Source organism: Camelus bactrianus, chromosome 13 (assembly GCF_048773025.1).
Source record: "Camelus bactrianus isolate YW-2024 breed Bactrian camel chromosome 13, ASM4877302v1, whole genome shotgun sequence".
In the NCBI taxonomy this organism is placed as follows: domain Eukaryota; kingdom Metazoa; phylum Chordata; class Mammalia; order Artiodactyla; family Camelidae; genus Camelus; species Camelus bactrianus.
In genome coordinates, this window is record NC_133551.1 from 52,553,916 (window position 1) to 52,579,542 (window position 25,627).

At 49.2% G+C, this 25,627-nt stretch overlaps 2 protein-coding genes across 3 annotated transcripts; one reads left to right on the forward strand and one right to left on the reverse strand.

Moving 5' to 3' along the window:
- Positions 1 to 442: 442 nt before the first annotated feature.
- Positions 443 to 10,624, reverse strand: UTP11 (UTP11 small subunit processome component). The gene is made up of 8 exons (XM_010959856.3): positions 10,465 to 10,624; positions 7,299 to 7,360; positions 5,978 to 6,080; positions 5,476 to 5,589; positions 3,998 to 4,091; positions 3,772 to 3,902; positions 1,842 to 1,952; positions 443 to 1,113 (listed from the first exon to the last, which is right to left on the reverse strand). The coding sequence occupies exons 1-8, from the start codon at positions 10,525 to 10,527 to the stop codon at positions 1,030 to 1,032; spliced, it is 762 nt and encodes a 253-aa protein (XP_010958158.1). The 5' UTR covers positions 10,528 to 10,624; the 3' UTR covers positions 443 to 1,029.
- A 4,456-nt stretch (positions 10,625 to 15,080) lies between these two features.
- FHL3 (four and a half LIM domains 3) lies at positions 15,081 to 22,664 on the forward strand. Of its 2 annotated transcripts, XM_074376794.1 has the most exons (6): positions 15,146 to 15,344; positions 20,026 to 20,199; positions 20,292 to 20,466; positions 21,288 to 21,457; positions 21,571 to 21,757; positions 21,888 to 22,664. In XM_074376794.1, the coding sequence occupies exons 2-6, from the start codon at positions 20,044 to 20,046 to the stop codon at positions 22,040 to 22,042; spliced, it is 843 nt and encodes a 280-aa protein (XP_074232895.1). In that variant the 5' UTR covers positions 15,146 to 15,344; positions 20,026 to 20,043; the 3' UTR covers positions 22,043 to 22,664. The 2 variants fall into 2 exon arrangements, with proteins under 2 accessions (XP_074232896.1, XP_074232895.1); XM_074376795.1 differs by lacking the exon at positions 20,026 to 20,199 and having other exon boundaries at positions 15,081 to 15,344.
- Positions 22,665 to 25,627: the final 2,963 nt, after the last annotated feature.

Genomic DNA, 25,627 nt, shown 5'->3' on the forward strand with positions numbered 1-25,627 from the left:
CCAGGGGGTGAGGTATAAGCAAACCTCCCAGAATCCTGTTTCTCCCACATTTACTCTAAGCATGCTCAGTCCTGTCCTGACCGGCCTCAGCCTACCATCCCTATATGGGCAGGGAAAGGAAGGGTGAGGCTCGGGAAGTCTGTGTGTCTGCCACACACATCCTAGGGTCTGTATCTCCAGGGTGAAGGCCTGTAAAAAGCCACCGATAGCCTTGGAATCACGAGCTGGCCAGGAGGGCAAGAACAGAGAGCCAGGTCTGTTCTGATGGGAGACTTGTCGGTAAAGAAGAGGTGCCCTGTATGTTCCTAACCCCAAGGATTTCTACCTGCAGTCAAGCGTAAAGGAAAAAAATTTCCTCCTTCGCTAACTTATGAAGTCACCTGAATGCCCAGTAAATGACAAATGAATGAGAGTAAAATCAGTCCATCCACTGGACAAAACATTATGCAAACATTAAAAATATTTATTTTAATTTTTATGATAAGCATATATTACTTTTTAAAAATTTAGTGATGTAATAAAAAAGAGCTAACAATGTAATAGTAAGTGTAAAAAGCAGGCCATAAAAGTGTTTACTATAATTACAACTACAAGACACAGAAACCAATAGAAACCTGCACAAACCTTTACAAAACGGAGGAAACAAGCCAGGAAGCTCTTGGTAGTTGCTCACCACCGTCTCCCTACCCCCATCACTGTAAGTATACAACAATTATTTGCTGCTCTTGAACAAGTATTGGGATTTGGGATGAACTCATTTATTTTCCAAATTTGCCGTGATGAGATTATATAACTTTCATAAATAAAATAAAAATACATGAAAACAAGACTGATTTCAACAACCCACGAACAATTTAGACAGGGGAAGGGGCTTTAATATAGCTCGTAGCAAATGTCAGATCTATAATAAATTACAGTTACAAACAGGAAAACCAAATCATTTAGACCAACTGAATTTGAAGTTACTGGGGGAAAAAAGAAACCATTAACTCAGCTCCATGCGGAATGACAAGGCATATCTACAACACGTCAACGTTTTCGACGACTCTCAAACTTGTAAATAGCTGGGGAGTTCACTGTTTCTTTCCTCACCTTTACCTTCCGAGTTTTATCCTACAAGAGAGTAAAAAGTTTCCAGTAAACAGCAGGACAGGGTCATGTAAGACAGGAAGGTTAATGAACTACCTGTGAGGAAGCCCCTAATTCAGCGCGGCGCAGTGTTCAGGAGAAACAAAGCCCTTTGCCCTAAAGGCATCCCAGACACAGTGAATCAAGCCCTCCCTGGGCATCTATGTCAGTGCTCGCTGTGCAGAAGTTCTTGGGAAAACTGAGAAGACAGGCACTCAAATCAAGTTTTGTAGGACTTCTTCTCTCACGGAACCCCAGCTCACAAAGACAGACCTAAATGACCTGCAAAGCTGAAGAACTTGACATTTAGAGGAATGATAATAACATGAAAGGGGCATCTTACAATTCCTCAGCTCTGCTATTTAACTACACAATGTTGTCTATTTTTAAACACCAGTGAGTGACACGCACTGTTTTGTTAACCTGTTTAAATGTTACAGATAGCTGCTCGTAAACCATAAAGTTCATATGCCACCCGATCCTACCCTTTGCTGTTCCAAAGCATTGACTAATAAGCCCCTCATTACCTTCTTAATCAAGGAACATTTCAACACTGTCAGAGAAGCAGACACTGGCTCAAACCACTGCCCCTGAGGAGCAGACATTTTCAATGGGGTTGATTTATACACCGCTGAAATCCAGTCTCAGTTAAGACCTTTACAAGGTAAAAATAACACAAAATTAAATGAAGGCCTGAGGCTCTCTCTCCTCACCATGAGATCTTTGCGTGTCTGAATTTTCTGGGCAACAATGAACAATTTCTTCTCGCGTTCAATCCGCTGTGCCAGGCAGTCATACTGCTTCTGCCTTTCTTTAGCTATCCGCTGCAAAAGAAAGCACACACGTTTTCAGTAAAACAATTAACAGGATAAAAATGGGTTAAGAAACTGTTTCTTAATCCACTTAGGCCCAAACGCATAAATGGTTTCATCAATTCTCTCCTTAGCCAGGAATCAACGTAACAAGATACTTTCAAGTTGTCCATTTTAGGAACAGCACATTCCAGAGCTCGATGGAACCTTGGAGATTTGCCCAGGGACACACGGTTCACCTGGAGCAGGGTCAGGACTGTGCCACGAGCCTCGCGGATCCCAGGAATCTTTCCACTACTACACTGAGCTGCTTCACCCTTTGTGTGAGAGTCGCGGTTATCTAAGGGGAAGCAGGAATGAACCAATACTGGAAACCCAACACGAGGTGAGAGGAAAAGACCAGAAGAGCCACCGGGCAGTGTGCTGGTGTCTGAGAACTGAGGAACTCAGAGGGCAGAGGACTTTTTCAGCAGAAGCTGACCTGAGAATTCTTACTGCTGATGACTCCTCAAAGACCAACGGTCCTCAAATGTGGGGGAATCATAGACCTCTGAGAAACTGATGACAGTTTTGGATTCTTTCTTGAAATAAAGGTACACATGCGTTTGTACAAATTCATACAAACATATATACCCAGTCGCACAAAATTTCCATGTGAGCAGAGGGTGTTTACAGACTTCCTAAAGCCCATTCATGGACTGCCTACCCCCTCCAAGTGGCAGACTAAAAATTCCCTTGCAACCCACCCACCGGCGATCTAATAAAATTAATTTTGCTTTAAACAAAATCAAAAGAAACAACACCACTAGACAAAAATGGCAAGATCCAAACCTTCCCAACTGCTCAAAAGGTATGCTGGTGAAGTATTCTACACAGGAATTCGAAACACCCATCTCTTTAGGGACTCTGCCAGACTTGAGAAGTGTCAGTGACACAGCTAACTGAAAATACAACTAAATGACAAGCACGGTGCTCACTAGAACACCAGCCAGCCGGCTCCTCCACTGGACGTGTTATCCACACAGAGGCGACCACTCCTGGGCCTCAAAACTACACAACCCACCAACTTGAGCACAGTCTCACAGCAGTGGTTTCAGACAGCTTTTGTTTTCACTTTATTGCACAGACTGTCAAATTTATGGGATTACCCAATATAGTCAAACTAATTAAGGGTATTTATATTACTAAAGCAAGTTTAGCTGCCTCTGAGCTAGAGAAGCTGCTGTGAAATTAAACACTGGAAGCAAAGCTGATGGGTGTAAATGATTCAAATCAAAACAGAACAGCTGTCTGCTTGAAACACACTGACAGCATTTTTCTAAATGAATCAGTCAGAAGTGAGAGTTCAACTCCAGAAAACTTGGAGAAAAAGCATGTTTTCTGCACAAACACAGAGATGGAAAGCACCATAAGGACAAATCAATACAAAATTTGGGGTACAAATCCCTAATATGGAAGCCTTTTTGACATGCATATTCACTGCTAGAGGTTTAGTCTCAAAGTATACCAAATCCCTTCGTGTTCAGTGTCCCCTGCTTTCTCTGCAGTTTTAAACTGTTGGCATGTTACAAGCAATGAAAGCACAAAGCCCAGGATCAGAGCTGGGATTCAAATGTAGATCTAGAGGCCAGAATTGCAGCTCCTGACACGATGCTACAGGTCCTCCAATCTTAGAAACAAGAACCCTCCTCCACTTCCATCCCCATCACCAAATCCTCCTTCCACTTTTCTAAAAGAATTTGGTATGTTTTCCACAAATAATTACATTAAATGCAGGGGGGTGGGGGAGATTCCCCTAAACTCAGACCTAAAGAAAAATGGAGAAAATTACCTTAAGTCGAGTCTGATGGTTCACTCCTTTCACTTTCTCCTTCTGCAGGGTGTCTATCGTGGGCCTATTAAAGACTCTGTCAACTAGTTCTGGGGCTGTTCGTAGGTGAGTTGCGATATCAAACTGTTCAACTAAAATCAAGAGAAACCTTAAGGCACTGTCTCTAACACCAAGCAACACAAATCAGTATGTTAGACTGTCCCAGAAACCTTCAAACATTTCATACCTTCCTTTTTGGTGTCAAAAAAGAACACGTGCTTATTCTGTTGCTTCCCCTGGAAATCCAGCAGATGGAGCTCTGATTTTAGTCTTTCAATTTTCTAGAATACAGAATACAGTCTCCTTTTATATTTGGGTATCCAGGGTATCAGAAATGAATTTGCCAAAGTTTAAACCATTTCACATCATTATCACCAGTCAGCAAAGAATTTGCTTCATTCTTTTAAAAGAAAGGACCACTAAAATTTATCAAGCACCAACCACATATCAGGTACTAGACTAGGTGTTCCACAAAACTTATCTAATCCTTACAACAATCCTATGAGATACAAATGAGAAAACAGCCTCAGGGAGGTTAATTTGTCCATAACCATGGGGATAGTAAACGGCAGAGCCAGAATATACCTAAGTCTGCCTCATTCCATTCCACCATGCTGACCATACTTTTTTCTTTTTTGAAGTATAGTCAGTTTACAATGTTGTGTCAATTTCTGGTGTACAGCATGTTTCAGTCATACACATACATACGTATGTTCCTTTTCATATTCTTTTTCATTATAGCTTACAAGATATTGAATATAGCTGCCTGTACTATACAAAAAAAACTTGTTGTTTTTTATATATAGTAGTTAGTATCTACAAATCTCGAACTCCCAATTTATCCTTTCTGACCCCCTTTCCTCCCTGACAACCATAAGTTTGTTTTCTATGTCTGCAAGTCTGTTTCTGTTTTGTAAATAAGTCCGTTTGTGTCTTTTTTTTTTTAAGTAGATTCCATATATGAGTGATATCATACAGCATTTTTCTTTCTCTTTCTGGCTTACTTCACTTAGAATGACAATCTCTAGGTCTGTCCATGATGCTGCAAATGGCATTTTAGTCTTTTTTATGACTGAGTTTAAGTATTCCGTTGTGTAACTATTCCACAACTTCTTTATCCAGTCATCTGTCATGGACATTTAGGTTGTTTCCATCTCTTGGCTGTTGTAAATAGTGTTGCTATGAACATTGGGGTGTATGTATCTTTTTGAATTAGAGTTCCCTCCGGATGTATGCCCAGGAGTGGGATTGCTGGATCAATTATCCAATAAGTCTATTTTTAGTTCTTTAAAGAATCACTATACTATTTTCCATAATGGCTGCACCAAACTACATTCCCACAAACAGTGTACGAGGGTTCCCTCTTCTTCACACCCTCTCCAGCATTTATGGTTTGTGGACTTTTTAATATGGCCAATCTGACTGGTCAGATGATACCTCATTGCAGTTTTGATTTGCATTTCTCTGATAATTAATGATATTGAGCATTTTCTCATGTGCCTATCAGCCACTTATATGGGACCATACTTTTAAATTATTATTATAATTAAGAATACTTCAAGATTGGAAATGTCAGAATAAATCAACTTGTAACTTGAGACCAGTGGATTTCTATTTCTCTTCTTAACCAACAAAAATATCAGAACAAAGAGTTTTGGTTGTTACCTTAGCTTCTGCAAGCCTCTTCATTTCTATGTATTTGACATCCTGAGTTCTCATCAGTTTCAGCTGTTCTGGAGTTACTTCTTCCTTAGTCTCCTTAATAACATGAACTCCATCCTAGAATCCAAATTTAAAAGACACATTTGCTATTAGATTAAAATCATTAGCAAGTCATTGGCATAGTTCATGGTTGGAACAAAGACAACCAAAAGCTACACGCAACAGCCATCCAATGCACCAGGCCTCCAAGGAGCACACGTCCAATTCAGAACCTCCAGTTATCCTCTCAGAACAGCTCCAGGCATGAGACAACTCAGACTCAGGGGCAGAAATGCATGCTGCTCACCAAGGGGCAATTTTGCCTTGGATACTGACCAAGAGCACCTGACCAACTGGAGAAGGGCTAAATAGCAGCCAAGGATCCAATCTCTCCATTGCCTCTCTTATCTTTATTTTTGCTACTGAGCTGGAGCTCAAAACATCAACTGCTCCATTAGGCACCCACCTGGAGTTTAACCCGGGTCATTTTATAGTAGAATTCATCTGGATTCTTTTCAAGAGCTTTCTTCCGGAGAGCTCTGAGGTACTCTTGCTTTTTCCGGTAGTCACTAAAAAGCAGGTGAAACAGGTTCATAACAAAAAAGAAAAAAAAACAAAAACACAAAACCACAACAAGCAAACTTTATAAGCATCTAATGATACATACAAAATGAAACTCACAAAAGCCAAAGCAATGGCTAGATCTGATCTGCACTCCACTGTCACGGATGCTGAGCTCCTCTCTCTGTGGGTCCTCTCCTATCCCAGTCCCACCTGAAATTAACTGTCCCCATCTCATGGAAGTTTTAGTACCATTTACATCATTACAGGGAGAGACCAAATAAAGCAGAAATTAAAACTCTTCAGACACGGTTCTGATGCAAGCTTGGGCACCAAGTGATCAAATAAGATTCAGAAACTACATGGTGAGCAGAGTGACTAGAACCATGGACTCTGCAGCCAAACTGTCTGGGCTTCAACCCTGACTCTACCACTTCCGGCTGAGTGCTTCTGGATAAGTTAGTTAACCACTCTGAATCCCAATTTAGTATGTAAAATGGATGTGATAATAACGGTATCCCCAAAGGTTGTTGGGAGGAATAAACAAGTGTAAAAATGGTAACCGTCTTAGAACACTGCCTGGCCCAATAACAGTACTCATTATTATTATTTGCCTTAGAAACTCTGGGACCCAGAGAAATCCACTTAATCCATCATCATCTGCACCAAGAGTATAAAAAAGGACCTCAGCTGACATGCATGGCTAACAAATAATTGTGAAATATTCTGCAAATAAAGTGCTAAAGAAGAAGAAGAATGAGGATAATTGTTTTATAAAATGTTTTCGGACTTCATTATCACCCATGCTCAGTCTCATGAATCCATCTTTCATATCTCTTCATTCCACACCACACATGGTGATGTAAGAGACTCAACCACTGGAATTTTAGATTCTATCTTGAACTAAGAAAAGGGAGAGAAAAAAGATTCAGCTTTTGGCTCAAAAACCAAGGCAGAGGCAAATCAAAGCCACTATGAGAAAACGATCTGGAACAACATAATAAAAAAAAATTCACAATGCAACTACAGTTAAACAAATAACGCTCTGCCTAAACAAAGAGAGAAGTTCAGGGTCCCAGAAGAGTATCTGACAGGCTGCCAGAGCTTTGGCCATTTTATCAATGGCAGGAAATTATCCCCTGTTGGACATTCAGGGAATTCAGCTGCAATGCAGGGAGGTTGTAAGCTTTCCTGGCAGCACCTCTACAAGAGAAGATTGCACTCACTCTGCACGAAGTTTGTAATCTTTCTTTTTCTCCAGCAGACCCAGATGTTTTCGAAAGCCGGGCTAGAAGACAAAAGAAGAAAAAAAAATGCTTTGTTTCCTCAGCAAACACATCCCCAAATCAACATGACACCTGATGGGAACAAGAGTCTCTGAAGTGCTCAGTAAATCCATGTCTTGGGAGCCAATGTGCTGCCCTGTGCCCTCCCTCCCCCAGCTGGGCTCTGCCTGAGGCAGAGAGGCCGTGCAGGCGCCAGAGAGGTCACAAGGACTGCCATAGTAGGTTTCTTGGCCTATTAAGGACAGAGAAAGGCAACAATGACTCGGCACTAAGCAAGCAGTTACCAGCTGTACTAAAATTACTACAGGCTTAATCCAAGGGTTTATAAAATACTATGAAGGGAAAACATAGTAACAGGGAAGCAACTGTGGTAAGGGAGCTAAATTTAGAGTCTGAAGAACTGAGTTCAAATTCAAGCTTTACTTCTTAACAATCTGTAACCTTGAGCAACTCACTTGACTTCTCTGAGCTGCTGTTTCCTAGCTATAAAATGAGAATAACTGTACTTACTTTTCATGGTTATCCCGAGGAGGAAACGAGCCTCTGTAAGTGGTAGTGCCCACACACAGCTTGGCACACAGCAGGTGCCCAGCACACATGTACTGTTGTTACTGTAAGTTTGGTACAAAGCATGAGAGAAAACCAAGTATGACAGAAAATACTTTCTCTAACATGGAACTTGGATGGCACAGAAGGTATGAGGCTTAAATCTTGAGCACTTGATCTACGGCAAGGCCAGTGCTAGACGCCTGACGACATCGTGATCCTAAGCCACATTTATTAAGAACTACTCCATCACAAAACAATCTACTATACTCATTACATGCAATCTCATTTATCCCCACACAATCACGGAAAGTAGATAAAGCAGACACTAGTGTTAGCCCAATTTTCCAAAAGGGGAATAAGGTTTAGAGAATGACTGGCCCAAGAACATAGATAGAACTAGAAAGTGGCAAAGCTAGAACTAGACCTGTTCGATCTGGGGCCACAGTCTGTGCTCTTCCCCGCCCTCCTACACTACATCCTCTTCCACTATCAATAATCTCTATCTTTGACGAAGTGTGTAATTTCTCTACTATCTAAACTTGTATAATAACTCAGGTGGGATTTTTAAGTCTCCTTTCTCACCTTCTACCCTTGAAGTGATGCAATAAATAAATTTAAAATAACACCCAAATCCTCTTCTAATGATTTTTATTTTAATTATAGCCAACAATGGGAGGTTGACAGTAGAGAAGGAAAACTCTTATGATCAAAAGAGCAACACGAGTCAGCAATCTTGAAATGTGTCATGTCCATTTGAATGTACATCTGCATTACAGAAGGAAGCCTAGCACATACCCCCCCATACCAAGTATCTTCCGTAGCTCCCTCACTTTCTCAGTGAAGGACCTACAAGATAAAGTCCAAACTTTACCCAAATACAGAGTGCTCTCATCAACGTGTTTACCATCGTCTCCAGCCTGGACTTCTCCTCACCTCTCCCACAAAGATTCTCCATTACTACTCAGACATGGCCATGTCATGCTCTTGGCCAGCCTTGAAAGCTCTGTCTTCTCTATGAATCCAAATCAACTACCTTCAACTGTACCTCTGGACACACTATTCAACCTCTTTAGGTATCAGGTTCCTCATTTGTAACATGAGGATAACATTCACCTTATAGGGATGCTGTAGGATTATGTGAGATAATCTTTGTACGGTATACTGGGCTGTAGCTAACATGCAGTCAGGGCTCAAAGAGTGACAGCTATTACTTCTGCCTTCCAAGTCCAACAAGTTTCACTGTGACGCTTTCTCTCATCATCTCTACTCTTCCCTCTCATGTTCCTCATTTGACATTTTTTGTATCTCTAATAAAGTTGCTTCTTTATTCAACTTTCAGTAGCCTCTAGATCCAAAACCCTTGGTCTGGTTCCTGGCTTTGCCGATTGCCAGCTGCAGCTGTATGTCTTTGGGCTAATCACTTAACCTACCTGAGCTTAGCTTCCCCATCTGCAAACATAAGAAAATTAGAGTACCTACTTCCACATACCCCTGAGAGCTGAATAAAATAACAAGAGCAAAGCATTTTGCACTTTGGGTCTGGCACACAGCAAGCACTTCTAGCTATTATTACTTTTTAGATAGGTCCACACGCAGGTCCAAACAAAGTGGCAAAATCACACTATTCCTCCCAATACACCACTGAACACACAGCAAGTGCACAATAAATGTCTGACAAGTGCTATTAAGCAGGAAGACTAAACTGTGGTTGGGAGGCCTTAGTTCCATCCCATCAGTCAGCGACGCAACTTTGGACACATCCTTCTCTCTCTCTTCCCCATTTGAAAAGTGAAGTTGGACTAGATAGCCCTACAGGCCTTTCTAGATTGGATATTGTGATTCCTGAGAGCAGCAAAATAAGTTGATTCTGCATACATTAAACAAATTTCCACTCAACTTCCCCACACAGACACACCCTCCACAGAAGTCCTACAACTGTTTATTCGACCTGAATTTGGTGTTTGTGACCAGGCAAGCCAATTTTGCTCTTCGGGCCTCAGTTCTGTCATCTGTATAATGGAGACGAGAAACACCAATATTACAGGGTGAGACATAAACAAAAAGCGTATGTGGCTGATATTCATGAACCACAAAGCCCAGGCATAATGATGATATCACATTAATAACACCAATCTCTTGGGGGTCAGCCCGCATACGCAGCGAGCGGAGCTGGGTATCTTTAGATGTGGGTTCCTGTTCCAGCCGGGACACTTATCAGCAGTGTGAACTTTGACTTCAACTTCCCCAGAGAAGGTCAAGCACTTTATACACAGAACCTCACTTAACTACGTCACTAAAACCTTGCCAGACAGCTTTGATTATCCCCAAAGAATGGGGATAGTCGTGCTCTTCCTAAACAGAACGACAATTCCCTCCTCCCGGAACCGCGAGGCTCCGCCCCAGCCACCCCGGCGTCGTTAGCATATATTTGCATCTATCTGCATGTAGCATCTCCATACAGAAAAGACCAGTACCCGCAGATGGCTGGGGGGAGGGCTTAGGTGAGAGTAGCACATGGAGCCACCGGCCAGCGCTCCTGGGTCCTGTGCGGTCCTACCTGGCTTCGCTCTCGATGTTCCCGCTGCCGGGACTTAGCCGCCTTCCGAAAAGCCGCCGCCATGTCTGTTCACTCCTGGAAAAGCTCAGTAGACGACGCCGGCTCCTCACTACCTCAGCCGCCGCGTCCACTGAATCTACCGGAAACAGGCCAAGCCAGTAGCCGCTTAGAACCGCCCACTTCCTCTCCGCAACCTATCCAGCGCCTGTCTTTCCGGAAATACGTCATCGAACAACGGCGTCCACCGCAGGCCGCTTCTGGGAAGTGTAGTTCTCTAGGTTTAGTCTCGTGACTTACAACAGCGGGTTCTTATTCGCCAGGGCTTGTCCACGTGTAGCGAGAGCTCGCCTTCGCGCTCCGCTCCGCGTTGGCACCTGGGAACACGAGGCTGGCACTGCCCTCGGGCTGAGCTGGGTATGGAGTGTGCGCATGCGCAGTCACCTATGGCTAGATTCCACTTGTGGTATTTACACGCTGCGTTTAAAGGTAGGAGCCCTGTGAATTTTCCGGTGTATGGGCAAGAGAGCTCTACAGAGACACAAGACTCCTTAAAACTACGTCTGTCCGGTTCTGCCACTTACTGCCTATGTGACTTTTGACATGTCTCTTGACTTTAATGAGCATCATTTTTGTCATCTATAAAGCAAGGATAATAATAGCATGCACTGCTTGCCTCATGGGTCCGTCAGGAGGCTCATACTTGAACGGAGGAGTCATATCGTGGCTGCAGTTATAAAGTTTTGAGTCCCTCACACCCTCAAGGTGTGGCTGACAGAATCAGCGTCAGAGGCAGCACAATGTAATGATTAGGACCATAAACCACAGAGGTGTGTTCTGATCCTAACTGTTACCAGCCAAAACAAAGTTGGCTTTCACTGAACCTTAGTCTCCCATCTGTAAAGCGGAGGTAGTAATACCATACCTACAAGGATTGTTGTGAGGATTAAATGAAATAATATGTTTGAAGTTCTTAATGCTGTGGTCACCCATTAGCGAGTTCACAATCAATTGGAACTGCTGTTACTATTAATATTACTAAACCTATCTGTAAGGTTTGAAAGAAGGTTGGGCAAAGCAGAGCATTCCAGAGGCATTTGGTTTCTTTGCCACCACATGAAGCTAACCTTCTGCGAGTTCTGTAATTGCACCCATTTCTCATGACAGGGCTCACCCCTCCAGCTGAGGAGCTCTGAGGAAATTGGCTTCTCAGTCCCTACAGGTGCGAATCCAGTAGACCAGTGGGTGTGTAAAAGCTGATGTAGCTGAGCTCTGCTGTGTAAAAAGTTTTTCCCTGCCTCTGAGTCAGCCTTGCAAGGCCACGGCTACATGCAACAAAATTCCATTTCATTTGTTATTTAACCATTGAAAGACAAGGCTCTTCATGATCTGGCCTCTGCCCACTTTTCCAGCTTCACCTTGATTAAGAAGCCCAGCCTTCAAGCAGAATGATCAGGTGGCAGCCCCAGTAACTCCTGCCACTTCCCCTGAAGAAGAAGAACTCCCATTGAGTGGCAGGCATACTCAGGAGAAGGCAGTTCTGCACACTGGAGGAGGAGGGTCAGGGGGGCAGAGACTGGAGTCAGCCCTAGATTTGAATAGCATATCCACCACCTTTTGGCTTGTGATTTGGGGCCATGTTGTCAAACTCTCTGAGCCCTGTGTACTACTCTGTAAAATAGTGATAATAATAATAACCACCTCATATGGCTTTTGTAAGAACTGAAGGAAATAACGACAACTACTTAGCATGGTGCCTTGCATGTAGCTGGCATTTAACCATAGGTTAGTTTCCCCTTCACCCTTCATCCCCCATGCTCAGCAAAAGTCACTCATTTCACTTATGCACCCAGACCCATTGCCAGGCTTAGGGGGTGGGGGTCAGAAGGAAAATGTTTCTGGGCAAGTTCTGGGCAAAGAGGGTGTCTGCTAAGTCAGTAGGCCCATAGGCAGCCCAACGGGTAAGAGTGAGCAACACACCCAGAGAAGAAAGGAAGTTTTCTCACTTGAGGGGAGGAAGGCTTGTGGTTACAAGCATCGGAGAGTGATTCAGCAGCTGGAGGAAACTGTGAGAAGCCTGTCAGGCATCAGTCACCCAGGGCCTCTTTGTGAAAAATGCTTTCAAGGTAAAAGAACAGCTGAGAGACCCTGAGAAAGCCCCCTTCCACCACAAGGTAAGGAAGGATGAGTGGAGATCTCCTGGGTGGGTGAAGGGACAACCAGATCCCACTCACCCGAGGCCAGTCGTCCAGGGCTCAGGCTCTGCTTACAGCCTCAGCTCAGACACACCTGTTCCCTGGAGAGGGGGGAGGACTAATGAGGGGAACAGGAACAGGGAGTCCATGAGGCCGATCCGTAGACCTCCCTGGGGCACGTCCACCTGGGTCAACGGAAATAGAGCAAGCAGGGAAATGTGAGCCCACTAGGGAGCTGGAAATGGAGAGGGGAAAGGCACAGCCCCTGCCCTACACGAGTCTCCCTCCTGCAGGCTGGGCCAAGTTAGAAATCTACTAACTTTCCCTGGCCTCTGGACTCCAAGTCCAAGAAGCAAAACCTTAACACTTGACCAGGAAAGGGAGGGGGGCGGGGGGTTTCTCACGTATTGAATACCCACTGTGTGCTCTCATCCAATCCTCACAAGAACACTGTGAGACAGGGAGTCCACCACTTTTAACAGATGAGGGACTGAGGCTTCAAGAGGTTGAATGATGACAGAGGCTACAGAGCCTAACAGTTAAGCTCTTTTTTTGGCATAAGGAGCTTTGACATTTCATTGTCTGGATTTGAATCCAGGCTTGGCTATTATTAGCTGTGTCACCCTTGGCAGGTTACTTCCTGTCTCTGTGCTTCCATGTTCTCATCCTTAAAACGAGGATAAAAATACATATTTCACAAAGTTGTTGGATAATTGAGTGCATTAATATATGCAAAGCGCTTAGATAGGGACTGGTGCAAAATAAGTACTCAGGAAATACTGGCTCTTGTTCAGGCTGCTCATCAGAGATTCAAGCTGTGAGTAAAACCAGAGATTCCCCCCCCCCCAACTCTGCCTTTGATCCAGCACCTTCCTTACTCACTCATAATCCCTCCCTTTCTGAAGGCTGCTAACCTTTGCCTTCCCCTCACTCCAGAGCAGACCCTTTCTTGCCACCTCCTTCAAGCAGGTAGTCTTCCCTGCACTCCCAGGGACTAGGAGTCTCCTACACCTGCAAGACAAACTACAAAGTAAAGTCCCTCCCATGGGTTGACTGCTCCCTCCCTAGCCTCCAGATAGCATGTGCCTATGGTCCAATCAGAGGGGGTGGTGTGGGGGCCCAAACAGAAGCAGTGTCAGTCATTCATTCATTCATCAGATATTTATTACATGCCAGACATTGGAATAGGTACTGGGAGTGTGGGGTGAACCAGAAGGCCCCAGCCGTTGCCCTCATGGCACTTACAGTTTAGGCATCAGGAACAACAACAATAAACAAACAATTTCTTAATTTTGAAAGGAAACCTGGCGTCCAGGGTGACTTGGGACCCAGGAAGGCAGGCTTGTGATTCAGAGATGGGAGAGGAGGGTACTCAGGAGCCCAGGAAGGAATGTTTCTCTGCTCTGACAGCTTGGCTGGACCCAGCCTGGGGGATGGGAGAGCCTCTGTGGACACCTGAGTCTCTACTCTAGACCCTGAGGTTATTTCCAGGGTTGGTTTGTTGTCTCTTGTTTTGCAGAGACGCAGCAAAGCCTCCTCCTCCCTCCCTCATCCTTCCAGATTAAGGCTATTTATTCCTAGTGACAAGCCTGAGGATCCCAGAGGGGGTGGCCTCAAGGACCTGGAGGGGCCTTGTGTCCCTGGCAGGCGCCAGTTCTCCCTCCCAGGCAGGGCACAGGGAGGAAGCCAGAAGGCTGGAAACTCTAGAGGTCGGTAAGGAGGACTTCCCTCCACCACCCCTACCGCGCCCCATCCATGCACACGCCTCACACCCCTTCTTGAGAATATCAAAAAGCATGAGCCAAGGTTTAGGGTCTCTCCTGGGCCTGAAAGGTCAAAACTATTCCTGGGCACTGTGGAAACCAAGGGAAGATTCCTCTGTTCCTCGATGCATTTGGAGGTGAGGAGGTGGTCACTTTTGGTTTTGCCACTCAAGAGTGGAATAAAGCCCTTTTGAAGGTCAAGGCGCTATAGAGGGGGTCCTTCACTCCTCCTTTCCAGAGAGCACCTCGGTTCCCACTGACAGGGCCTTGACACAAGGTCAAAACTGCCTCCTCCTCCAGGCTGGAGTAAGTCCTCTTTTACAAATTCGGGCTGAGCGTGATCCCTGGGGGTAAATTGCGAGGGGACAGAGACACGAAGAGGGAGGGCAGGAGGACTCTAGGTCCCCAAATGGATCTTGGTCGGCTGCCTCCTATATCCCTGGCCAGAGATTGAATATAGCTAGCCGCTGCGGGGTTGAGTGGGGTGGACAGGGAGAGAGGACAGCAAAAGCTGCAGGGAGGGGACGGGGCGGGGTCCTGGCCGCCGGGGAAGGTTGGGAGAGCCAGGTTAGGCCCGGCCGGCCGAGGGGGCTGGGGCGGGCTCCTGGCCAAAAGGGAGGTGGGGGCGGGGTCTGGCCCCCGGCCTCCGGGATGAGGGGCGGGGGGCGGGGTTGGTACCCCGCGGGCAGGGGCGGCCGGGGGCGGGGTTCGGGCGGGGCGGGCCGCCGCGCTCACTTCCTCCGGGAGGGGTTGGGGCCGCGCTCCCACTCGCCCACACAGTCCGTGCCGCCGGCAGCCTAGCCGGCAGCCCGCTCGCCCCCGCTCCGCCCGGCCCGCAGGTACGAGCCGCCGAGGGAAGCGGCGCCGGCTCCCCTGCCCCACTCCCTCGAGAGCGCCGCGCCCCGCTCCTGCCGCCCGCTTCGAGGTGAGCTCCCCGCCAAGCCCGTCTCCCCATCTCGACTCCCGATCCCGGCTCCCGGCCCCCGCCCTCGGGCCGGGGAGGGAAAGGTGGCCCGCCGGGGGTTAAGGGCAACCGCGGCCCCCGCTCCCTGCCCCCGTCCCCGCCGGGGTCGAGCCGCGGGCTCCGGGGACACGCTGGGAGCCGAGCCCCGGAGGGCGTCCTTCGGACCGAACCGCTCCCGGCCGCCCGGCGGGCTAGGGGCTGTTGAGTTGGGCGGGGGAGGGGGCCAAGTTTGAAATGGTAAAGCCAGAGGAGAGCGAGAGAGAAAGAGAGATCGAAATCTAGAGATCGAGATCGGGAGGGCTCGAGAAACAGGCTCACCAGCGGAGCAAGAGACCGAGACAGGACAGGAGCGACTAGCTTTGGACCCGAGGCAGCAGAGATATCCGAAACAGAGAGTAACTTGGGCTTAGAGTTACCCCGGGGGCAGGCCCGAGGCATAGGGACTGTCCCAGGTTTTGTGGAGCGGAGCATTTTAAGAAAAAGCATACAGTGACCCTAGACGTGTTGTCGGCCCTTTCCAGGGCCTTGGAGATTTCTGAGCAGGTTGAGGGGCCCCAAAACTTAAGCTTCATTAGCCTCGTGGTAAATCAGCCTCTGAGAGGCCTAAAAAGACATCCAGAGGCTGGAGACAGTCACTGAGGGGCAGAGAGATGCTAAGAGATAGAGAAGGGGGGTGGGTAAGGACCAAGGCAGTCCACCCTACAGAGACTCAGAGATACCAAGACTTGGGTGGACAGAGGTGGAAATCCACAGAGGCTCCCGTTGGGAGATAGCCAGTCAGAGATACAGAGACAGGGAAACATAAAGACAGCTGCTGAAGTGTGCAGACACAGACGTGCTGAGCAGAGCAGGGCTAGACGCCGAGAGACAGATGTAATGGAGGCGCAATGACAGCTTCCAAGACAGACCTGGAGGGACTCAGGCCTGAAAAACTGGGAAGCGAGGATGTGGGGAAACAGAAACTCTGGGCCAACTGATCCCCCCTGAGGCAGAGGACCTGAGACAGTAAGACTCATCAGGAAGGAGCCCCACACATTTACTAAGACAGCCCCAGCTTATTTTTAAACTCAAATCTTGGACTCGCTGCTTCAGCCCTGGGGGACCCGGGGTGAATGAACTGTTCCTCTTCTGTCCCCAGAGCAGCTGCTGGATCCTGCTTCCCACCCCCCTTGCCCTAAACTGCTCTGACTCCCAGGCCTCGTGGGGAGAAGGGAGGGGGAAAGAGTGGAGAGTTTGGGGTTGATGCCTAGTAGCAGGGTTTGATTTCTCTCCTCAGGTCTCCTGTCAAGTCCTTGGAGCTGGGGGAGGGGTCTGTTCTGATCCTGACTCACAGCTGTGGGACCTGGCCAGGGTCCTCCTGGACGGTGGGGGCTGGGGGTGGGGGGGAAGGGCTCGAGCGGTTGGCATAGGGACTTGGAAAGGCTTCTGGGTGTCTTCCAGTCTCAGGGCTGGCAGCTGGGGAGAAGAGCCAGGCTCCTGTGCTAGTGATATCACCCAGCATCTCCTGTCCCTCAGCCCTTAAATGCTGACCACCCCCTCCACTGCCATTGCAGCAATTTGTAGGGAAAGAGAAATGGGAAAGGGCTCTAGGCTGGGAGGCAGGGGCCCTGGGTTGTCTGATACCTGAGTGACTTTGGGCATGCCTGTGCCTTGTCCCTGGCCTCTGTGCTCAGCTATAAAATGGGGACGATACCCTATCCTTCCTGCCTTTTCTGTGATCTGTTAGGTGGCAGGTGAGGGGGAATGTGCTTTGAGAGGCAAAGCAGCACGCAGGTGTGTACACCTTTGTACCCGTGTTGCAGGTTTCGGAGTTATGCTCTCTGGAGTCACACTTGCCCCACTGGTCTCAGTGAGCCCCATGGCCTCAGTGAGCCCCATGGCCAGGGCCTCTTCAGTTCCCCCAGCAGATCTAAGGGGTTCCCTTTTTGTTCTCTCCCTGGGTTCACACTGCGAATGTCAAGGTCAAGTCCCAGGCCAGCCCCTCGACCCAGGCCTGGCTGAGAAACTGTTGTCTGACCCCAATATAAGTGAAGGGCTAATAATAAAAACACTAGAAGCTACCATTTACTGACTGCTTGCCATCTACCTGGTGCTTTCCAAGTATCATCACATTTAAGCCTGGCAACAACCCTATGAGGTGGGAGGTAGTATTAGATGGGAAAACAGGCTCAGGGAGCTTAGGTGACTTGCCCAGGATCACCCAGGTTTAGATATCACAGCCTGAGCCTCAACACAACATATGCCACATCATTTAACCAGCCATTCGGAGCTGCAGGAAGTGGGTGGGGAGGTCTCAGGTGTGTCTGGGTCAGGTGCAGGGGGGTGTGTGTGTTGGTAGGGGCAGTGACTGAGAGCCATCTGGCAGACTGAGCCGTCTCCCCTGCACCACCCCCCACCAGCCATGAAGGAATACAAGACTGGTTCCCTTTAGTCCCCTAGCCCTGCCAGGGCAAGGGGGAGGCGGGGAATGGGCAGAGACAGGTGGGCCTTGGTAGTGCCCTTCACCCTGTCCTCACCAGAGCCCAGGAGGACAGACTAGAGGACTAAGGGATTCTGGGAAAGAAACAGAAGCCACGCCCATACCTTATTTGGGGTTCTCCTGTCTCAGAGTGGTGACTGCCTCCCTCCCAGGGGGCGGACCTAGGGCTAGCCTGGGCCTGGGAAGGTGGCAGGGCTACTGGGGGCCCAGCCAGGAAGGAAGGGCCCAGGACACTCCCAGACAGACGGATGCATGGTCACTCTGCACCTGTGTGGCCCCCTGCTGCCCAGTGGCTGACAGCCCAGGCAACCCTCAGATGTGGGGCCAGAGGAAATCCAGGCCCGAATGGCAGGGAGCGTACAGAGAAGGAGGGGTGCCCTCACCCTCCAGCATAGCCCCCAGCCCAGAAGTCCCTGCTCTGAAGACCTCAGCTCCTGGTGACCTCATGCCCTGGCCTGGGGTATGAATTGAATGTCCTTCCATTGTACAGAAGGGCAGCTGTGAGCTTACGATCTGTCCCTTCGAAAGATCCAGGCCCTCCAGGCTTGGGGTGTCTGCTGGCATCTGGAGTCTGAACTCCAAGCCAGAGCAACGCTCGCTCATTGGCAATAATTTCCTGCTGGGGGTGGCTGAGAGAGGAGGGCTTTTTCTTCACCTTGAGCCAGGCCAGGCTCTGGGGACTGCCAGTTACTGGGGTCTAGTGGGGAAGAAGGGACTGGGGGGTTCCTTTGTACTCCCCAGACCCCATCTGCAGTGGTGAGAACATCCCTTTCCTGTGGTCCTGGTGGTTCCGCTCCACCCACCCCGGGATCCCAGTCCTCAGTGAGTGGGCTTCATGATGGAGGAAGCTGTGGGTGGGGAGCTCTAAGTTTGGGGCCAGGGACTGGAATCAGGGGCAGCAGGAGGGACTGGGAACCCCACTTCCCTAACCCTCCCTACTCCCCAAGCTCCTGCTGCAGAGGCAGCTGTGTGGATGACCTCATCCCACAAACATGCTTTGTTCCTGAGAAAATGGAAAGTGTCTGAGGTTTGGTGGGGGGCTGGGAGTCTGCCATAACAGCTCTCAGGGCTCCCCACTTGCCTGACTAACCATCCAAGAGGGGGCATGATTGGAGAGCAGTGTCTTCAGTGGCTCCCACTCTTACCCTTCACTCCTCTGGCCCCAAACCCTTAGAAAAGCTGGGGAGAGGCTGTCTCTCCCAGAGGCAGGGGGAGGGAAATAATGACCCAGGGGATGGAAAGATTCTGGGGCTTTGCCAGTCACTGCCAGGACTGAAGCCCGGCAGGAGATGGCAGGAGGCACACTGCATTATCTCCAGTTCTCCTCTTTCTCCCCAAGCATTTCATTTCCCTTTTTCTCCCCTGTTGCTGGCAAAACGTGACATCTGGCCATCTGTGCTGCCACAGCTGCTGCAGATGTTGCAGGCCCGGGCTCCCCAGGCTGGTGTGACCAGAGACTCAGTGGGAGGTGGCAGGGGGTGAGGGTAGAGGGTCCAGCTAGGGAAGCTTGGCTGTGTCCAGCTTGCAGGATTTCCTTCCTGCTTAAACCTAGGTCGAGCCTCTGAAGTTCTTGTTGCTGGATTCTCTTGGGAGGGGACGCCCTGTGTGATTTCTCCCATCAGCCTACTCCACCTCCACCATTCATTGGCCCAGCATCCTTCTTACATTCTGCCGTTTCCTGGGTCAGGAGGGAGAGTAGGAACAGCTCATGGTCATCCTAAGCTCCCACTCCCGAGCTCTGGGTCTACCCCTAGGATCCCTTCCTGGGAGTCAGGACAGGGTGAGTGTGCTGTTCATATGGGATAGAGTGGGGTCCTGCCCCTGCTCTTGCTCACCTTGGGGACATTAGGGACAGTTGGAGGCTAAACGCAGGGGCAGGAAATGAGTCACTGACCCAGGAAAAGCCCCCTCCTCCCAGTTCTGCCAGGGCCCAGATAAGAAAAGAACTTCTGCTTCCTGATTTGCTTCCTGACCCCCTCTCACCCCCCAGTGTTAAATACAGAAATAAACATGCAGGACTTGGGTTCCCAGAAGTACCCGCTCCCCATCACAACCTGCTCTGATCTGGCATTTCCTACATCTAGTCTCTTGCTTTTTTTCAATGCCATGGGCTAAGCCACAGCCCCTCTGAGTGACCCCTGCCTCACCTTGTGCCCCTAACAGGGCTCACTCAAAGCCACCATGAGCGAGGCCTTTGACTGTGCAAAATGCAGTGAGTCCCTGTATGGGCGCAAATACATCCAGACGGACGACGGTCCCTACTGTGTGCCCTGCTATGACAACACCTTCGCCAACACGTGCGCCGAGTGCCAGCAGCTCATCGGGCATGACTCGAGGGTAAAAGAGTGGACTACACAGGCCAGGGAGTGGTGGGTGGAGGCTGGCAGGAGGGGGCCAAGGTGCCAGTGCCCGTGCCCTGCTCCCCGCAGGAGCTGTTCTACGAAGACCGCCACTTCCACGAGGGCTGCTTCCGCTGCTGCCGCTGCCAGCGCTCCCTAGCCGATGAGCCCTTCACTTGCCAGGACAGCGAGCTGCTCTGTAACGACTGCTACTGCAGTGCCTTCTCTTCCCAGTGCTCTGCCTGCGGGGAGACCGTCATGCCTGGTACGTTTCCGGGGGCTCACTGTGTGTGTGGCACTGGCATGCCTGTCTGATCCCTACATGGAGGTTTGGTAAAGACCTGCACACACAGCATGTTCCTGGAAATCGAATGTGTGCAGGATCCATGGTGCCTGTGTGCTCCTGGGAGCTTGGCACACACAGGAACTGACACGCTCAGGTATGCACATGAAAGCTTGGCACGTAGAGACTGACACGCCTGGTACACACCTTGGGGCTTAGCATGTATGAAGACCTGCATGTTTGGCACAAGTAAGCTGAGTGGGCTGAAACTGTCATGCTTGGTGCCTAACGTGCGTGGCAACCTGCACGGCTAACAGAAAGTGAGGATTTAGAACACATGGAGGCTGGCATGATTAGGATATGCCAGGGCTTATTACATACTGAATCTGTCATGTCCAGTGTGTTGGAAATTGGTGTGGGCAGAGACTTGCTTGCCTACTACATGTGCCTTTGTGTGTGTGCTCACACCATCATGTCTGGTGTGTGAGGTCTGAGCATATGTGGAGTCATCAGGCCTGTGACCTGGAGGCCTGGTGTGTGCTGAGATAGTTACATCTGGTACCTATGGGGACTTCCCATCTGCCAAACCCTCAGGTCTAGTTCGTGGGGGCCTAGCACATGCTCAGCCAGCAAGTCTGGTGTTGAGCAGAGGTTAGCATGTGTGATGTTCGTGCCCCTGTAAAAGCCTCGACACCACCCTGTAGGCTGTGCGAGCAGCAGGGACTCTTCCTTCAGTGGGCAGCAGAGGGTGGTGCTCAGAAGCTTGGGACACAGCCTCTGAGTGGGACCCCTGTTCCCCGCAGGGTCCCGGAAGCTGGAGTACGGAGGCCAGACGTGGCACGAGCACTGCTTCCTGTGCAGCGGCTGTGAGCAGCCGCTGGGTTCCCGTTCCTTTGTGCCCGACAAGGGTGCCCACTACTGCGTCCCCTGCTATGAGAACAAGTTCGCTCCTCGCTGTGCCCGCTGCAGCAAGGTGGGGGCTGGGCCAGAGGGGCGGGCACTCAGAGTGGGGGTGAGCAAGGCTCCGTGGTGGTTGTGAGGTAGGAATCCCCGCTCCCCCACTGCTGACAGATGCTGTCCTCTCAGACGCTGACACAGGGTGGCGTGACATACCGTGACCAGCCCTGGCATCGAGAATGCCTGGTCTGCACCGGGTGCCAGACGCCCCTGGCAGGGCAGCAGTTCACCTCCCGCGATGACGATCCCTACTGTGTGGACTGTTTTGGAGAACTCTTTGCACCCAAGTGCAGCAGCTGCAAGCGCCCCATCACAGGTGGGACAAAGGGTCAAAGGACAGAGTGGTAGGGCGTAGTCAAGGGAATGGGGGACCTGGTATTGGGTGAGGCCAAGGGACAGAACGGCCTCCCTCCAGATTGCAGCGCTAACTTCCAGCCTCCCTCTAGGACTCGGCGGAGGCAAGTATGTGTCCTTCGAAGACCGCCATTGGCACCACAGCTGCTTCTCCTGTGCCCGCTGTTCCACCTCTCTGGTCGGTCAAGGCTTTGTGCCGGATGGAGACCAAGTGCTGTGCCAGGGCTGCAGCCAGGCAGGGCCCTGAGCAAGGGCTCCAGGGCCCAGGCCCTCCCAAACCAGGTCTCCAGGACTAAGGCTCCTTTTACAAACCACCTCTGGGACCCAGCCCCTCCCCAAATTGGGGCTCCCTCTGGGCTCCAGGATTCAGCTTCCCCACTCCAGCATCCCCAGTCTGGTACTCCGTGACCCAGGGCCCCCAAACCTGGGCTCTTATGGGGCCTCCATCATTCAAATCTCCTCCCCAAGCCAGGACTCCAGAACTCCATCCTCTCCTTTATGGTCTGGGTTCCCAGACTGAGTCCTCTCCCCAAATCAGGGCTCTGGGACACAAGCCCCCTTCAATCTGGACTTCTTTCCAAAGATTTTAGGTCTCCTGTGGGTGCCTGAGAAGTCCTCCAAAGTAGACTAAACTCGGGCTTGACTCTCCCCACCCCTGTCCCACCAATGTCCCGAGGGATGGGGCTGTCAGGGCAGCAGATCCAGTGTTCACTGGTTAGGGGGTCCTAGGGTACAGGGTTTTGCCCAGCCCATGTTGTAGAGTGTTTTCTCATTTCATTTCATTTCAGCTCAGTTTTGCCCAGAGATGGGCAGAGGGGTGGGGTTGGCTTACCCCACCTTCAGATTCTGCAATAAAGCAGTATGAGGAAGTGAAGGCCTCTGTGTGTTTGTCTGGGGGTGGAGGGGCAAGGAAAATTCCTTCGCACACCGGGGGACCGAGGTTCCTACTGGACCTCCTCTGTTTAGAGCTGCCAGGCGGGATGGGAAATCTCTCCAGAGAAAGGAGATCCCCGCCGCTGCTACCGTCCCTCTCAGGCTTAGCCTGCTTACCCCTTGTTGGCAAAGGGCTTTTTCCTCTGGGTAGGGAAGAGGAGGGGTTTGAGGGAGGTTCCGGACGGGAGCAGGGGTACGGGTGGCGTTGGGTTTCCCCGTCTGGTACCAATCGCCCCCCTCCCTTAACAGCCCATCCCAAATCCCGCAGAGCACCCGGTGCGGATCCCCAGTCTGGGCCCAGACCCTAGCCCCCTTCCCCCTCTTCCCGAGGATTAGCGGAGGCGGCCTGGGATCCGCTCGCGGCCGCACGTTTTTTGCCAAAAAAGGCAAGGATGCAGCTGCACGCGCCGCGGGAACATCTGGATCCGATTCCCGGCATGAATGGGTCATGGCCCCGCCCCCCCGTGATTCAAGGGCGGGGGCGGGAATGAGAGAGGGGGGCTGTCCCCCAAAATGGGGAGATGGGGCGGAGCGCTGCTCCCCTCACTCGACGTCCGACGCCCCTGCCCCTGTGCTCTCGGCGGCCTGCGGTCTGGGCTCCGCGGTCCAGACTGTCGGAGCCCGACTCGTGCGCGCCGGCGGCCGGCGCGGGCTAAGGGGCTCAAATCCTGCCCGCAGACTCCCGGGGTGGGGGCCCCGCGCCTGGCGGCGGACCCTCGGCGCCCTGTGGGGGAGGGGCCCCTCCGGTCCGGCAGAACCGCGTGATTATATGTATCTCAAACGCAGTGCTCCCAGAAATCCTATGGGGCGGGCGTTTTTCCACTTCACAGAGGTGGAGACTCCACTTGTCAGTTCCCCCAAAGTCACAGAGGTAGGTCCCGAGTTCTAATCTGCTCCGCACTGCCTCCCCCGCCCAATTCGAATCCTAAACATTCTGGTTGACATTTTCAACAAACCTTTACGAATGCCCACCATGTTTGCTTATAAATAATAATTGTATGTTTACATTTTTGTCTCTTTCTTCCACCAGCCTCTGTGAGGATTGGGCTCATGACAGCTGCCTCACTCACTCCTCCGCTCTCGGTAACCGGCACTTAACTACATGCTCAATAAATACTTGTAGTCCAAGCATACAAAACAGCTAGTGCAAAGGCCCAGAGGCCAGAAAAAAAACATATGCTGCTTTGGGGAAGCAGCAAGTAATTTCATCCGGAGAAAGTGCCAAGAGACTAAAATGGCAGGCAGAGGCCAGTACATGAAAAGCCGAATGCCAAGTTAAACAGACCTCACCCTGCGGAGAAAGCAGCCAGTGGAAATGTTTAAGCAGGGGCATGAGATGATCACTCCACTGCAGCGTGAATAATTGATTGGAGGGGAAAGATGAGGAGGCTGATTAGGAAGCTAGTGTAGTGGTCCGGGTGAGCGATAAGGAGGCAGGTGGCAGCAGGAGTGGAAAAGACAGGACTTGGTGACTGGTTTGAAGGAGTGGGGAAGATTTTAGGGGAAGGAAGACCTCAGGTGAATGGTGTTGAATAGGTGGTCCATCCACCCATCTAAGAGGAAGGGATGTACAAGTACGTGTGTCATTGATTTCAGGATAAACATTTTTCAGATTTAACATCTCAAAAGCCCAGATGCCGTGTATAATCAAAGGTGTGACATAGTTTAACTGACAATTTTTATTTTCTTTCTTTTTTAGTGGAACGAAAAATAATGATGGGGTTAACATTTGATAGTGTCTCATATTCGATGAAATACGGTAGATCTCAACCCTTTACCCCATCACACTCCCCCCAAAAAAGATACACACGCAGAGGCTCTGCAATCCCGAACGAAAATTTCTTACCACTTTCCTAGTGCTGCAGGAAAAAACTCTGGGAAGGAGTTGTGCCCGAGGGCCTCTCCCTGAGGTTGAAGTCTTGCTTAAATTTTTAGACATAAATACAACCTGCGCAACACCCATAAGCGAGTAGGACAAAAGTCATCTCTGTTATCTTTTTAACTTTAAAAAACAAAAAGCAATGCATGCTTATTGTAGAAAAGTTGGAGAATTCCAAAAAGTAAAAAGAAGGTAAAAAAAAAACACTAATAACTCCTTGACATATTATAACCTCCTAGTTCTTTTTCCTTAAGCAGGCATGTACATATTGTGTATTTTCATTTTTAGTTTTAAATTTATTTTTAAAATGAAAACAGTAATACATGTATATATTAAGAAAAAATTTTTCATGCTGTACTTTGGCTATATACAAAGAAAAATTTCCCTACCATACCAGATCTTCCAGTCTATCTCCTTATAACAACCACTGTTTACTGTTACTTGGATATTCTTACAGAAATAATCTCCTTGTGTATCTATTTTTATATACACTATTGTGCTTTTAGCTTTTTTCACTTTGTGTGGTCATCTTTCCATCTGAGTTTATACAGATTTTTTAAACAGCTTTATTGAGGTATAAATTACATACCATAAAATTCACCCAATTTGAGTGTACAATTCAGTTAGTTTTAGCAAATTTAATAGAGTGGTGCGACTATCACCATAATCCAATTTTAGAACATTTCTGTCACCCCTCCCCCCAAGATATATTGTCTTTTGCAGTAATTTCCTGTCTCCTTCAGCAACTGGCAACCACTCATCTACTTTGTCTCCATAGATTTGCCATCTGTACATTCAATATATCATTTTTGTGTGTGTGTCTGGCTTATTTCACTTAGGTTGATGTTTTCATGATTCATCCATATTATAGCATTCCTTTATTGCCATATAATATTCCATTGTATGGATACACCACATTTGGTTTGTCCATTTACCAGTTAATGGACTTGGGATTTGCATCCAGTTTTTGTTGTTTATGAATAACACTGCTATGAACATCTGAATTAATGGACATAAGTT

What these genes read in the sequence shown, in the direction of transcription:
- FHL3 (XM_074376794.1), top strand. Translation starts at nt 20,044, where the DNA reads ATGAGCGAGGCCTTTGACTGTGCAAAATGCAGTGAGTCCCTGTATGGG. An exon ending in TCATCGGGCATGACTCGAGG is followed by an intron (nt 20,200 to 20,291) that starts GTAAAAGAGTGG and finishes TGCTCCCCGCAG; the next exon opens with GAGCTGTTCTACGAAGACCG. An exon ending in GCTGTGCCCGCTGCAGCAAG is followed by an intron (nt 21,458 to 21,570) that starts GTGGGGGCTGGG and finishes CTGTCCTCTCAG; the next exon opens with ACGCTGACACAGGGTGGCGT.
- UTP11 (XM_010959856.3), bottom strand. Translation starts at nt 10,527, where the DNA reads ATGGCGGCGGCTTTTCGGAAGGCGGCTAAGTCCCGGCAGCGGGAACAT. An exon ending in AACATCGAGAGCGAAGCCAG is followed by an intron (nt 7,361 to 10,464) that starts GTAGGACCGCAC and finishes TTTGTCTTCTAG; the next exon opens with CCCGGCTTTCGAAAACATCT. An exon ending in AGACACGCAAAGATCTCATG is followed by an intron (nt 1,114 to 1,841) that starts GTGAGGAGAGAG and finishes ACTCTCTTGTAG; the next exon opens with GATAAAACTCGGAAGGTAAA.